We start from the raw sequence: 14,446 nt of genomic DNA, 5'->3' as shown, positions 1-14,446 counted from the left end.
TCCATTTCTCCCTTAGGTAGTCCTTAACCAGATGTCCTGTGGCTAGAAAATCACAGCAGCTTTGACGACATGCATAGAGACAGGCAAGTTTATTTATAAATGCACCATTTATTATTGAAAGTGTTTACCGAACTTTTTTTTTTTGCAGGCTCTCAATCCCAGCTGCTTAAGTTTTTGTTTAAGATGGGACATCCCTATGGGTGGTATCAAGCCGGAATACCTCATTTTCTCCATGCTGTTGCACTGCATGTGCCTGGACCACAGTTATGGAGTCTTCATCTCTAAATGCTGCTGAAATTTTGGCCTATAAAGGGTACTGAGATTTTTCAGGTCCTGTATTCAACATTTTCAGCTTTGTTCTGATGTGGGGTGTCTCTCCTTTTAATAAAGCTATTGCAACTTAAACTTGCTGGTTCTGCTTTACTTGTCTTACCATAAGGCACAGGTTTGAGTCTTAGTTCTTTACCTAGATGCAATGAGGAACCAAGACCTGAACAGTGCCATAAAAAAGTGCAGTCTTTAGGCCCGTTTGACTTTTCAGCCTTGTTCTGGTTTTTTTCCCCCTTCAATAAAGCCATTAGAACTCAAACTTTCTCAATGTTTTATTAAAGATAAAACACTGATTCAGTTCTTCAGTGTACTCCAAGCATGAGCCACACCTGGAAAAAAGATAATTAAGCCAATAGTTTTTACAAAAATTGTCCTAGTTGCTCTTACCTCAATGTCCTCATGAAGGGTTGACAGGACTGAGTTTTGCATTGTTCACAGGGAAGGACTCTTCCATCCAACAATGTCAAGATCTTGGATTGGAGGCAGTGGGAGAAAAATGCAATCAAATTAAGATGCAAGTGTTTAAGTTGACAAAACTTAAATTCTACAAGGTTGCCTATAGTCAAGTTGTCAACTTTGAATGACTGAAAAGCAGAGTTACTACTATAAAGTCTAATTTAGAGAATAGTTTAACCTACTGCTATAAAATTCAACACTGATATAGCCAAGTGCACAGAAGTTATCAAAGACAGGAATACCTGGATGTAGTCAGGTTTCTTTGCAGCATCAAGGAAGAACTCCAGAGCCATGGATGCCTTGTTTCCAGACATTTGGAGGATCAGGACCTGTGACGACAGAATTAACACAATCAGCTTATTCAAAGTTGCTTACAAGTTTATCCACAGTGAATACTATCAATTAGCTGTTTCACTTGAGAGAAATGGTCAATCACTGTGTTATGACAACGCTTGCCCTAAATAAACATTACAGATACAAAGTTTTTACTAAAGCAATACACAATTACATTGTGCTCCATGTTATAAAAATGAGAATTTTCATTACAAAGTTGACAAAGACTTTTGAAATCTGTCAGGAAAATCACAGAAACCTGTACAAACCAACAGTAACTACTTTTACTTTTGTTAATTTAGGCTCCCTACCTACTACTATAACAAAATAACCTTACTCAGTTCACATTATAATACCTTGTTTAACGCTCGTAGCAGTAAATACAAGGTTGGTGTAAAAGCAATATCCAGTCATTTAAACTGCAGAATAATTGTGGTTGAAAACAAAGCTTGACACCTGAGTGTCAGTTAATAGCAATGATTCAGAAGCACCCCTTGTAACCAAAGGGATGTTATGACTCTTCCTTAGTGCTGGAGTGTGTGTGTGTGTATGTGTGCACTGAATATTGATGTGTAGATTCCTTCTTACACCTGTAGGTGCAGGGCCTTACTAAGCACACATTTCAAGCACTGTCTGTACAGGAGACATTTTTAGAAATGTCCTTTTACAACTTCTTTCTTGTCAGTTACTGTATATTACAATTATAAAATATTGCCAGTTATTGTAAAATGAAATCAGTTATTGTAAAGTGAACATCACCAAAACTATTAATAATAAAGAGTAGACAAGCTGTTGTTGGATTTCTGGGTTTTCCTGGTTCAAATTAAGGCATAACTCTGTTAAGTAAAATATTAAGTTTTACTATGGAAATGTAATCATCACATGGTCACGAATGTCCTGCAGTGTGGCAGGGCATATCATCCTGCTGACAGAGGCCATTGCCATTAGAAAATACTGTTGCCATGGAGGGGTGTAATTGGTCTGCAACAATGTTTAGGTAGGTGGTTTGTGTCAAAGTAACACCCACGTGAATGCCAGGATGAAGGTTCCCCTCAGAACATCACCCAGAGCTTCACACTGTCGCCGCTGCTCATTATCTTCCTGGTGCCATATCTACTCCATGCACCTGGCCTTCCTCATGATGTAAACAAAAACATGATCAGACCGGACCACCTTCTTCTATTGCTTCATGGTCCAGTTCTGATGCTCATGTGCCCATTGTAGACACTTTTGGCGTGGGATAGGGGTCAACGTGGTCACACTGACCAGTCTGCAACAATGTGATCTAACAGCCATAGCCACTAGTGCAGAGGGCCCTGAGGTAAACCAAAGGACCCCCCATAAAACTTCAATTTAGAGAAGAGTAGTGGTTTTCAACCAGTGGTCCACAGCCCCCTGGTGGTCCAAGGAGGCATTGCAAGTAGTCCCTGACCATGCATTCAATAATGTAGTTTGACTGAAGGAATGTTTTTTATTTTATTTTTTAAACATATTTACATGTACTACTTATTGTTTGTGAATAATCTAATTCATGCAAATATACAGTATGGAAAGTATTCAGACCCTTTTAAATTGCATACATTTTGTTATGTTTCAGATTCATCTTAAAATGGATTCATTTTCATTTTTGGCTTTGCGCCAACGCTCCCAATCCAACCTGGGTGACTTTGAACGATTCTGCCAAGAAGAATAAAAGAAAATTCCAAAAGACAGGGGCCAATCTTCCAGCTTTGTTCTTGAGAAAACTTGAGGCTATCATTACTGCCAAATGTGCTTTAACCAAGTATTAAGTGAAGGGTCTGACGACGTATGTAAATGGGATATGTTAGACTTTTATTTTTAATGCATTTTCAAAACACTCCAAAAACCTCTTTTCACTTTATCACTGTGGAGTAGTGTGTTTATGCTGATGGAAAAAAATGAATTGACTCCGTTTTAAGATGAGTCTGAAACATAACAAAATGTGGAAAACTTAATAATCTCCTTTATTTGGCGAAGTATGTTACACACAAGGAATTTCTTTCTGGTACACAACCGAGGCAGCCATCTGTGGCGCCAACACACCGATGGCTCTAACCATCGGGGGTAACTTGGGGGTTCGGTGTCTTGCCCAAGGACACTTCGACATGTGGACTGCAGGCACCGTGGTTTGAACTTCCAACCCCCCCTGGTTGGGAGCCAACCACAGTCATTAGCTTATTTATGTAGGCAATTTATGTAAAAAATCAGAATTTTAAAAACCTGTTACTCTAACTTAGAATAAGTCAACAAAAGTAAAAGATGTTCTCTCAGATTTATCTTTCCAGCCACTGCTGTATGATCAGGTCAACCAAAGATTCTTTTCTCTCTCTTATTTAGGTAGTTTTCAGAGAAATAAAGGTGTCCAGTTATTCCCATGAAAAAATCTAAGACTAAAGGCTAAGTCTGGCAAGCCTTCAGATTTATAACAACTACTTTAGAGGATGAATAAGAGCATGTTCTGTGTGTACATTTACTGCAGAAGAAGTCTTACTGTCATCGTCTTCCCTCCAGCTCCCCTGCATGTCGTACTCCTGTTCCAGGGTCGGTGGCTCTGAGGGGGTCAGATGCTCCAGCTCAGGACACTTCATCCATTCATGATACCTGAAGAGTGTAAACAGGTGAATAGGAGACAGGGACTGCAGGTTTCTACAGCTTTAACTTGATCATGTATCCAGATGCCAAAGGACTGGAGCTGGTTCTGCTGCATCAGTTAAAGAGACTTCAAACTGTCAAAGGATCAAAAGCTTGTATTGACAGCTGGGTCAGATGTGTCACCTGTCCTAAGTTATTTCTTCACCTTGTGCCAACATGGACAAAAAGCTTTCAAATGCTCCATGACAAATGAGATGAAAGCTCCAGAAAACCTACTACATGGAACTTGTGATGAGATTTTCTCAACATTATTATTAGTTGCAGACTTATTTACAAAATAGTCAAAGTCAAAATAAAACCCATCCGCCATGTTTAAACACTGATAGTAAAGAAATGACATTCAAACACTCATCACTAAAGATATCAGCAGAGGAAAATAAAAGAACAAAGTGACAGGCTTCTCTGATCAGGTGTTAATGTTAACGTTACCTGGTCACGTGGTTTGCATTGTAAGGAACCAACACAACTTTGTGTCCCTCCAGTACAGTGTTCCTGTTTATCTTCATGGTGCCAAACCAGACACAAACACCAATAGGACCGATTATAACAATAAACATATTAACATATTATCCCAGCTTGATACCGAATCACTAGATGGATACCATTCTTCCTACGAATGTATAAAGGGGAAAAGGTAGGAAATTTTTCCATGTCTGTATTGTGGGAACGTTTTTCTTAACATTAATACATTCATTTATTCTATTTATTTTCGCCACTGAATGTTGCGCGCCTGGCGCACGCGGCGAATTTGTTTTACTTCCGGGGTTGCTTCCGCGTTCTGGGTCCACTGCACATGCGCACTAGGGGGCGGTGGGTTGATGGAAATCATCTTCCTCCTAAGGGGCGTTTTCCAATATTCGCAGGTCTCTGTACTTGTGCTCTTGCTGACTTGTAAAACTTCATCAGTAACAGCCCAAGTATTCTTCAAATCATAATGTATTTTTTATTCATATTCACACACACGGTCAATTAGGCATCTTTCTCATATCAGTTTTAAGTCCAAGATCAGAGCAGTAAGAAAACATTACAGCAAAAATAAAATAAAATGTCAAACCTGTTGTAAATGGGGTTCAAGCAATCTGTACAATCTTACTCCATGTTTGCTCTCTACTAAATTTATGGATTTGGTATACAGTATCGGTTCATTTAAAAAAAAAAAGGCAGAAAATGTGGGGGTGCATTTGAAAAATCTGCATTTGTGAAGATGCTGTTGAGTCAAAATCAATACATTTTTGTATAAGAAATGCTCATTTTTATCATCTAAACAAAAACTAAACTTCACAGCCTTAAAGGAAGTATCTGGAACACAATCTTGTCCCTTTGCAAGCCAGTCATATATGTCCTTCAGAAGTTAGTTACATAAATACAGTCAAACAATAAATGCTCAATTGTTTCTATGTCATTTTTGCAAAATGCACAAACATTACAATGTATATGAAAGTGTGTATGAAGAGGTTCACTGCAGGGGTAAATTTTGTTTAAAATTTTGAAATGTACTTCCTTAGCTTTAGCTGATACTGGAAACTTTGAAGATAACTCTGTTCTGATTTCCTTTACATCCTGTCAAGAGCTCTTTTCCAGGATATGTCATCTTGATAAAGTTGCTGAATATAATTATGTCTTCACTGCCCCTTTAATAATTTTGTTATTTAACTTCTTATCAACAAATTTGTGGTTGTCTATAATTAGAAGTGGGAGTGTAGTTGTATGTTCCGAGCAGGCTAAGGAGCCTTTCATCAAATTAATTACAGCGGTAGGAATAGCCTTTATCACAGATGTAAAATGTTTACTTGAGCAGCTCAAATAATATTTTTGAATAAATCTTTCATATCCTAAAAAGAGCTATCCACATCCTCCAAATCAAGACGTGACCAGATACCCTTTTGTTTCCACTCATCATTGTATAAAGACTTGCCATTTTCTGTACCATATCTGTTGTTCAATGTGGAGTGTGGAGTAAAATTATGTACAGTACATACACAAGCTTCCAATATTGCACAGCTTGATGATGAAGGGAGGACAGTTTGATAGGTAACTTAATTATTTGAAAATCATGTTAAAAGAAAATTGATACCACCAAGTTTTTAAAAAATCATTTTAGAAATGTAAAACTAGTAATTTTGTTCATTCAATAAGAATGTTTTAAATCATTTAAGTTTTAAAACAGCATTCACTGATTCAAAGTCGACAACATTCATTTCACACTCTTCCACAGATTTAGTAATGTCCCCTTTTTCAAATATAATGTTTGCTTTTCCAAATAAAATTAAACATGACATCATCTATCTCTGTGATCAGACTTTTTGGAATTGCCAATGAAGAGGCAGGATAATTTAGATGAGAAGGCCCTTCAGTTTTGGATAATAAAATTGTTCCAAATATAGAAATGTTCATTGATAGCCATCATTTAAATGAGGAATGCGTTTTTCTAAATTCTTGATGATGTGTAACTTATTCAAATTGTTTACCTCTTCGGTCATTATTATGCCTTTACCTTTATATTGCACAAAGATGAAAAGGGGGGACTGTGCATGGCCATCAGTACACATTTCTGTACATCCAACTTTAAGATGGAAGCCTTACAAAATATTTCTATTAAATTAAGGATTCATGGAAGTTGTTCTGTATTTTTTATGAAGAAGGTGGTATCATCTGCCAGTTAACTTATCATTTCTTTAACCAGAAATACAAAATGTTTCATATCTTTGCTATTGTTAATTAATATAGATAACATTCCTGCCACCATGAGAAACAGCAAGGGAGAGCAGGGACAGCCCTGATGTATCCTCTGATTACCGTTTGTGACCACAGTGGGCACTGTTCCTTATGCCAAATAATGACTCAATACATTCCAATTAGATTTTTTACTTAAAAAAAGATCAAAATAAAGATGCACAACTGATCCAAAATAAGATGCCATTGTACACACTTACACATTTCAGCTCTAAAGAGCAATGGCAGGACAGAAAGGCTTCCCCTGAAATATTTCAGCTGGTTTTACTATGCTGCAGACTTCTTTCATCCAGCCACAGCAAGTGTAAGGGAATGAACAGGATGAGAAGCTGATATAAACAAAAACATTTAGCAGCACCGTTGCTGGCTGCTGTTGCTGAAGAAGTGATGATTTGTTTCCTATTGCAGATTGTCCTTCCATTTCCAAAAGAGATGAGGACACTTCACTCAGTGAGACTGGAGCAAAGACACTTCTGCTACAGTGTATCCAGCCTCCTCAGAGGATCCACAGTGTTTCAATCATGAAGGGCTCTGATCATTGTTCAGCACACACACAGGCTTCATCAGCCTCACTGGAAATATCATAGACACTTCAAATAACATAGTGAGAAAGGAGAAGTAGCATTTTGCAAATTCGCATCATCATTTCGACTCATCTCCCAACACATAATGGATTAAAAGACCTACACAGAGTACTTAACTGTTGACATTTAAAATCAGGAGACAGTTTTTAATTTCTCAGTACAAAAAATAGATCAAAGACTGAAAAAAATAGTTATATTCTGACAGCAGAAACTTGATTTATAAAGCTCTACTCGTGAGCAACTCTGGGTCTACGTCTGCACAGTGAGGGCTGTGGTTTAAGGATTGGGAGTGGAACTAGTTAACATTCACTGTTGAATATATTTATGAATTTGTATGAAACAGGTATCAGAATATTTGGGCAGTTGATACCTCTTCACATTTAGAGTTTGAATGTTCCTATATAATACAGTTCAACACATACATTTCAACACTGCCTTCCCGCCTTCAAGTGGCATCTTTTTCATTATTGTGATGAAGGATGATTTACAAAAAAGAATTGTCTGTCCACTACAGTACCTGCTTTGTACATCTGTTTAGAAAGCAAGCATGTTACACAGTCATCCCTATGTACAGCTAGAATCAGCATTTGTTTTTCACAGAATATACATATTTACTTATTTTCACAGTTTCCTATGTCTGCGCATATATCAGTAGATTTAATTGTTGCCTTTCTGAATACAAATCATTTCCCTATCTTCACGGCTCTGGGCTACAACTGTCCCAGTGTCCACTTGTTGATATCTTGTGAGGTTTTTTTCTCTTGAATACTGCTTGTGTGTGTGTAGCAAATACTGCTCAGTTTGAAAACAACCTTGAGTGTGGTTCAGTTTTTGCCAATTCATAGCAATCCAAAAAAAAAAAAAGCAGTTTTGAGTTTCAAGTTTACTGTTTTCTGGTCTTCATCTTTATCGTGATATTTTTTATGTTCTTACTCACTCCGTCACTGGAGTTGTAAAGAAGGCTGAACAGCTCCGGTGGATTCCCTCTGATTCAAGCATTGAGCCACAACAAACCTGTACCAGTGGATTTGTGGTTTGCTGCTCTGTTGGTCCTCTCTCGCCCACTGGAGGTGACCAGTTATGTGCGTGAATTCTTTTTCCTGTTGTTAGTCTCTGGTTGTTTTGTGGGTGGTGTGATTATTGTTTCATTTTCTGTTATTGGAATAAGGCACTTGAGAGGTTTTTGGTTTTCACGGGAGCTCAGAGGAGACCAGGGCGAGGCCAGAGCTCTGGCGGAGGGGGGGGCCGGCATGAACAGCCTTGGGACAGTCGGGCGTCAGCACCCGTCCATTCTCCCCGACGCTGCCTGTGATGGACAGACGGGCCTTGTTCCTCATGGCTTCTGTAAATGTTAGCTGAGAAGAAAAATAAAGGAGAGGTTTGTGCACAAAGCAGGTGAAAAGGAGACCTGAGCAGTTGCAGATTGGAGTTTTAGACTCGTATCAACGGTGTAGATATTACTCTCAGCTGAGACACCTGACAAAGCTACTGGCCAGAAACTTTTTTTGTAAGAGATCATTAAACAAACACAAGAAATAAGAGAAAGAAACTTTAGCCACTAACTAGAACAGTCTGTAATATGTTATGTTCGTTAGCCTTGCTAAACTTCCAAATGTATTTGTATTTTGACCAGCATTGTGCTATTGCCATTCAGATTTGTCAGTTCAATAGCTACATTATTTCTGGTAATAAAACTCCAATTTGCTTCAATATTATCTCTATAAACAACAGGCAGAGAACAGCCTCACAATACAGTACAGTTGGACATTTAAATATACACTCACCGGCCACTTTATTGGGTACACCTGTACAATTGTGTGTAATTCAATGCAACACTTCTGCCTTAACATCTGTTAAGTACATTATACAGACATTATATCCAGGGGTGTCTCTATATTTTTGTCCTCCCTAATACACCCACAACAGGGTCAGAATATTAGGAACACCTCTGAATATACTGTAGCCCAGTACAACACCACCTTTAACTATGAGTCATAGTTATTATTATTTTATTATATTATATTATTATTATTTTGCAGTATTTCTGTTTCCTGTGTCTCACTTCAGGGGCCGCATCAAGCCGCACTGCGCAGACGCAGGCAACGTCAAAAAGATGGGGAGAAATGTGGCCACAAAATCACACAAAATGTGTATTGAATGTATTGTTGAGTCTATAAGGTAACAATAATATAATAAGATAACCTTGTTTGAAATGGGTCTGGCTAAAAGAAACTTTTGGTTTCCTCTATACTACTAGGTACTTATACTATATTGACTGGGTTAAATAGAATTGCATTACTAAAAAGAGACTAAAATGCAATTTTCATTGACTAAAACTAGACTAAATGTCATCAGTTTTTGTCGATTAAAACTAGACTAGACTAAAAATAGTATGAATGTGACTAAAACTAATAAAAACTAAAATGACAGCTTCACACAAAGACTAGACTAAAACTAAAATTAAAACAGGCCGCCAAAAACAACTATAACTATGACCTCAATAATAAACATGTAATTGATTTTATACATTGATGCATTTCACCAAAAACTGAAACATTCTGATCTTTAAAAACACCGATGTTAAGGTGGAAGTACTACACACTGAATTACACACAATTGTACAGGTGGACCTAATAAAGTGGCCAGTGAGTGTATACATATACATATACATACATATATATATATATATACAGTAGTGTAGCCACCACAGTTAGAAAACACCTTTCATAACCATACAGTGCAGTGTCAAGCCAGCCCCATACTACATGTAAATCCATTATTACACAGTGAGTGATAGTTGCAGGCAGTGGGACAGGGGAGCTGACTAAGCAACAGTCAAGCTAATGAAGAGTTTGAGTTGAAGTGCTGATGGGGGACACATAACCATGTTGGACAGATATACACCAAGTGAAAAAAGATATATGAAAGTCTAATGGTCAAGAACCTGGGGGAAATATCCGGAGAAAACATCGATAAAACTCTGCTCAGTTCCAGGGACACATCAACTTATGTTTACGTTAGTCTGATAATGGAAAGAGGTAAAATATGGTTTTATATAGGGCACACTGTGGTTTCTCATTAAATGTCTCTTGTTATACTTTGATAGTTTACTGTAACTGGCGGACCTGAGAGAGTAGTATTTCTGAGCTACAACATGTGCTATTCAGGCTCAAGTGTGTGTATGGCTATTAAGATCTGTTGATGGTTCGCTATGAGAAAACAAGGTGCTTCTAACTTCAGGGAGTTAGTCTACACATTAGCTGGATGAATGTTTGCAATTTGATGAAAGATCCTCACAAGTATAGACATGTGTACAAGAAAGACATTGGTCCTCATTTATCATGCCTTTCGACACGCCACAAGTCCAGGAGAAAAGCAGTGGCACCACAACTGAAGAGTAACATTTTGTCAAATTTAATAGCAGCACTGTGACTTCTGATAAACCATTCTGCTATTCTAAGACTGTTCCTATGTTCTATGCCAATGAAACTAACCTCATTAACTCAAAAACATAAAAATTTATAATCAGAAATATCATTTTCATAAGGGAGAACTATCATGGCATTTTTTTTATGCATTTCCAAAATGATTGAATTTATTTGAAAATCAGACATGAATAGTATCTTCCCACCGAGTTCAGAATGAGTGATACATTTTTGATTTTGGAAAATGAGGGACACACACATATGCCCGCTTGATAAATGAGGGCCATTGGCTGCAGCCACACAAGCTGCAAAGCAGTAGAGGTGACATCATGTCTGAGGATGACTCATTGCTTCCTGTCACATTGAGAAGAAGCTTCAACGCAGACCAGGACGTCACATGACCACATAGTGAGCAGATAAGAAGCATTTTGCCACTGGTCACGACAGTCACTCAGCACGGCAAAGCTAGCACGGGGATATATATGGATTTCACTTACAGTCTCTGTGCAGGGAGCTAGTGGGGGGTGGCAAAGGCTTGGGTGGACCTTCTATGAAAACCCCAACTACATCTTATCAGCTTCCCCATCGCTGCCATACCCTGTGAAACCTTCACTAAATTCGACTACGTTGCGGATGCTGGGGCTGAGTCTTGGACTCTGGCTTTGGCTCTGGCTAGGCTCTGGGCTCTGGCGGGGGCTGGCTGTCTGGCAGGGGTAGCAGTGGTGGTGGGGATGGTGGTAATGGGGGTGTTGGAACTGGGATTGGGACTGGGCCTCCACCTTCATTCTCTTAGCCTCGTTGCGTGACTTGTAGCAGAATTCGATGAGGGCCACCAGCATGGCCAGGCCCAGGCCCCCGACAAGGATGTAGAAGACCCCTGCCACATTGCTCAAGCTGAGGGCCTGGGATGACTTGTCCTGTAGTCAGCAGGGACAGGAACATACACAAAAGTCAACACTATTTTTAGCAGAGGCAGCATAAAGTACACAGAGTCACTCAAGGTGTACAATATATATAAATCTCACACCACCTTCACGACATGCATGCACAAACACAACCGATCACACTCGCACACACTTCACTATTCACTACACAACCTCTGACCTCTCGGTCTACTGTTGCATAGCTGTATGTAGCCATGCTAGCAAAAATAATTTATTATTTTCTAAACCTGCCTCGCCCTTTCACGCATGGTTCCCACATTTGTGAACTGTTCATTTAACTCCACTTTGGGTTAGATTATCGTGATAGAGTTGTAAATGTAAATGTAAACTTTGTACCTCAAAATCAACTGTCCACATAAGTAGATGTCATGCAACAATGGACCAAGTCTTGGTTCGGTAAACTGCTATTATATCTATTGTATTGTATTTAAAGATTATTAATATTAACTTATATGATAATTAAACATGCAAATATATTAACAACAGTGTTGATAGAGAATATCACATCACTGCAAATTAAAACTTTAAACTCCAACTTTACATATGCATGCAGAGACAAGTTGTATTTTGATTTGACATGACTTGAGAATGAGCTAAAAAAAAGTGACAAATCTTTTTTTTTCCAACAGCAGCAGATGCGTTCTCATGTTTACTAAACTATTTTCTCAAACATTTAATCACATTTCTTAATCAAGTTTTTCCTCTCTGGTGTTTCTAAAATGGGTTTGTAATTTTTTTTTTTAATTCATCTTATATGCAGAACATAACCTAAACCATTATTCTTTGTCAGCTGTGGCTTCATACCTCTTTTACTCCATTATCGTATGGCATCCACATGTGTGGAGAGTTTTGCACAAAAACAAATTTTGTAAAAAAAAAAAAAAAACAACAACAACAAAACACACACACACACACACGCACACACACACACACACACACACACAAACAAACAAACTAAAACAGGATTTCAATTTTAGCACAATTTTGAATAATAAAAATAATCTTAAAAATCTTGATCATATTTCTCATAATCCATACATGAAAGGGCTAGAATATATCAGAAAGCAATATAGAGAAGTCAGTTATCTTTCTGCATTAAAGGATCAGTTCAACCAAATTACAAAAAAAGGTTATGTTCTCACCTCAGTGCTATGAGACATGCAGACAGTTTTGGTTTAGTCTAGTCTGGGTTTTGCTATATGCACCTTTGAATTTTTTGCCTCCACCCCATTAAAACAGAAGTAGAAGAAATTTGGTGCTCTTAGCACAGAAAAATATACCACCCACTATTCTTTCCAGAAACAATGCCCCAAAATACATTGCGGACAGTTTTCATCTGACAGAACACTGAGACCATTAAGCTGGCGTCCCTCCAAATGTGGCACAAATTTTAACCAAATTTCATGAAAATCCACAAAACACAGTGCAAGTTGTAACATGTTTGCAGCCACTACTGTTAATTTTGGTAGCTGGTTCATTGAGATAAACAGCAGGTGGCACTAATTTCCCAGCAAGGAGCCATATAAAAGTGTTACAGAAGAAGAGGGCACAACAAGATGACGTAATTGCAAAATCACCAGTCACACATCAAATGATTAAAAAAATGCAGACAGTGGAAATGTGGCATTTCTGTTTGCTTCATGTGTTGCTGTGAGGGATGTTACAGAATACTGAGGAATATATTAAGTTTGTATGAAAAAATGTAAACATAAAAACAGGTGCTGGCTAGTAGCAGGCCGTCTTTGGTATTCAAATCTCTAAATCAGCCTCGGACATCTCTTACACTGTGATCCGAGACCACTGTTTTGATCGCTGACCAAAGATTTACCCACATTTCAAAATCACAGTGTAAACAGGATTTAAACCACTTTCAAACATACAGAAAGTTCCTATGAAAACTGCTAAAAATATGTTTTGTGAGTTATCCAAAGCAACAAGGGCCCTGTTCCTGAAAGAGATGTTCCTGTTACAAATTCATTTCAAAACAGTCTGCATGGCTTGATATGGCTAGAGTTAAAAGAAGAAATATGTTTTTGTATTTTGGATAAACCAGCCCTTTAATTTTCTTTCAGACTGTGACAGGCTGCTCTGCCTCCCAGTTCTGATGTTCATCTTTTAAAGCCCTTTTATGTAAATGGATGCAGCCGATCTTTCTGACCGCTGACTCCTGTTCCTCCTTCGCAGTTATCTCCCTCAGATAAATCACCTACATCCTTAAAGGGCACTCAGCTCATGACCTCTACACAAATAACTGTCAGTCATGCTCATTTGCAGGACACAGCGTGTGTCCTGCACTTAATGATCTGATTAGGAGGACATGACTGATGAGGAGGACACATGCTGCTTTGTTTAAAATGTGGCAGCCCTCTCCATGCTCCAGTGCATCGACAACGTGAATCAGTCTTCAGTGTGCTACTACACCTGACACATACAGTAGAACTGACACCTAATATGACATACAGGAACATGCCCCGGGACCATTTTATGTGAGGGTAAGCCTTTATCTGCAGTTGCAACACATAGCTTAGCTGCTGTAAAACTGATAGCGCTGTGCCATGCCTTGTTTCTGTCATGCTGTATCCCTCAGGCTATGCCTTAAGTCTCTACCTGCATGTCTGTCACTCCTTCTTTCCCAGAGTATTATGTGTGTGCATCATATCAGCCAGCCTGCTGTAATAACAGAACAGTACTGCCAGCGTTATAAGAGTGTGTACAGAGACAAAGGGAGGAGAGGAGGCCCCTGGGCTGGTGGAGACTGACCTTACTTCCCGAGTCCTTGGGTCCACACTCCCCTTTATCGTACCACCATTTGTTTTTCAGTTTGTCTAAGACTCCTGCTTCACTCAGTTTCAATACGGCAAGGTTTACGGGCGTTCTTCAAATCATGGGGGACGGGGAAGGGTGGGGTGGGGAAAATAACATAAATAACATCATAGGACATGTTATTTTATGTTATTCAATCAGAAGA

The 14,446-nt window shown here is 38.6% G+C and overlaps 2 protein-coding genes across 9 annotated transcripts in view; both read right to left on the bottom strand.

The window, feature by feature from the left end:
- LOC109959351 (N-acetyltransferase 9-like) overlaps positions 1 to 14,446 on the bottom strand; it is a 561,041-nt gene that overhangs the window by 5,831 nt on the left and 540,764 nt on the right. The window contains exons 1-2 of one of the 3 annotated variants that reach the window (XM_020598628.1): positions 4,222 to 4,508; positions 3,632 to 3,741 (exon numbers count right to left, since the gene is read on the bottom strand). In XM_020598628.1, coding sequence (XP_020454284.1) covers positions 3,632 to 3,741; positions 4,222 to 4,349 — 238 coding nt within the window. In that variant the 5' untranslated portion in view covers positions 4,350 to 4,508. Of the gene's footprint in view, positions 1 to 3,631; positions 3,742 to 3,915; positions 3,964 to 4,221; positions 4,509 to 14,446 lie in introns of those variants that run through there. The other 2 variants (XM_020598630.1, XM_020598629.1) reach the window with 2 other exon arrangements.
- gria4b (glutamate receptor, ionotropic, AMPA 4b) overlaps positions 4,763 to 14,446 on the bottom strand; it is an 84,803-nt gene continuing 75,119 nt past the window's right edge. For 2 of the 6 annotated variants that reach the window (XR_002274824.1, XR_002274826.1), the window contains 2 exons: positions 11,032 to 11,451; positions 8,376 to 8,464 (listed from right to left, as the gene is read on the bottom strand). Coding sequence is in view for 3 of the 6 variants with exons in the window: in XM_020598581.1 (XP_020454237.1) it covers positions 8,300 to 8,464; positions 11,314 to 11,451; positions 14,239 to 14,353 (418 nt within the window). In the remaining 3 variants the exon portion in view is untranslated. Of the gene's footprint in view, positions 8,465 to 11,031; positions 11,452 to 14,233; positions 14,354 to 14,446 lie in introns of those variants that run through there. The other 4 variants (XM_020598581.1, XR_002274825.1, XM_020598580.1 and 1 more) reach the window with 4 other exon arrangements.

Source organism: Monopterus albus, unplaced genomic scaffold (genome assembly GCF_001952655.1).
Source record: "Monopterus albus unplaced genomic scaffold, M_albus_1.0 scaffold38.1, whole genome shotgun sequence".
Classification (NCBI taxonomy): domain Eukaryota; kingdom Metazoa; phylum Chordata; class Actinopteri; order Synbranchiformes; family Synbranchidae; genus Monopterus; species Monopterus albus.
The sequence above is the reverse complement of the archived record's forward strand: the minus strand, read 5'-3'. Positions and strand labels throughout refer to the sequence as shown.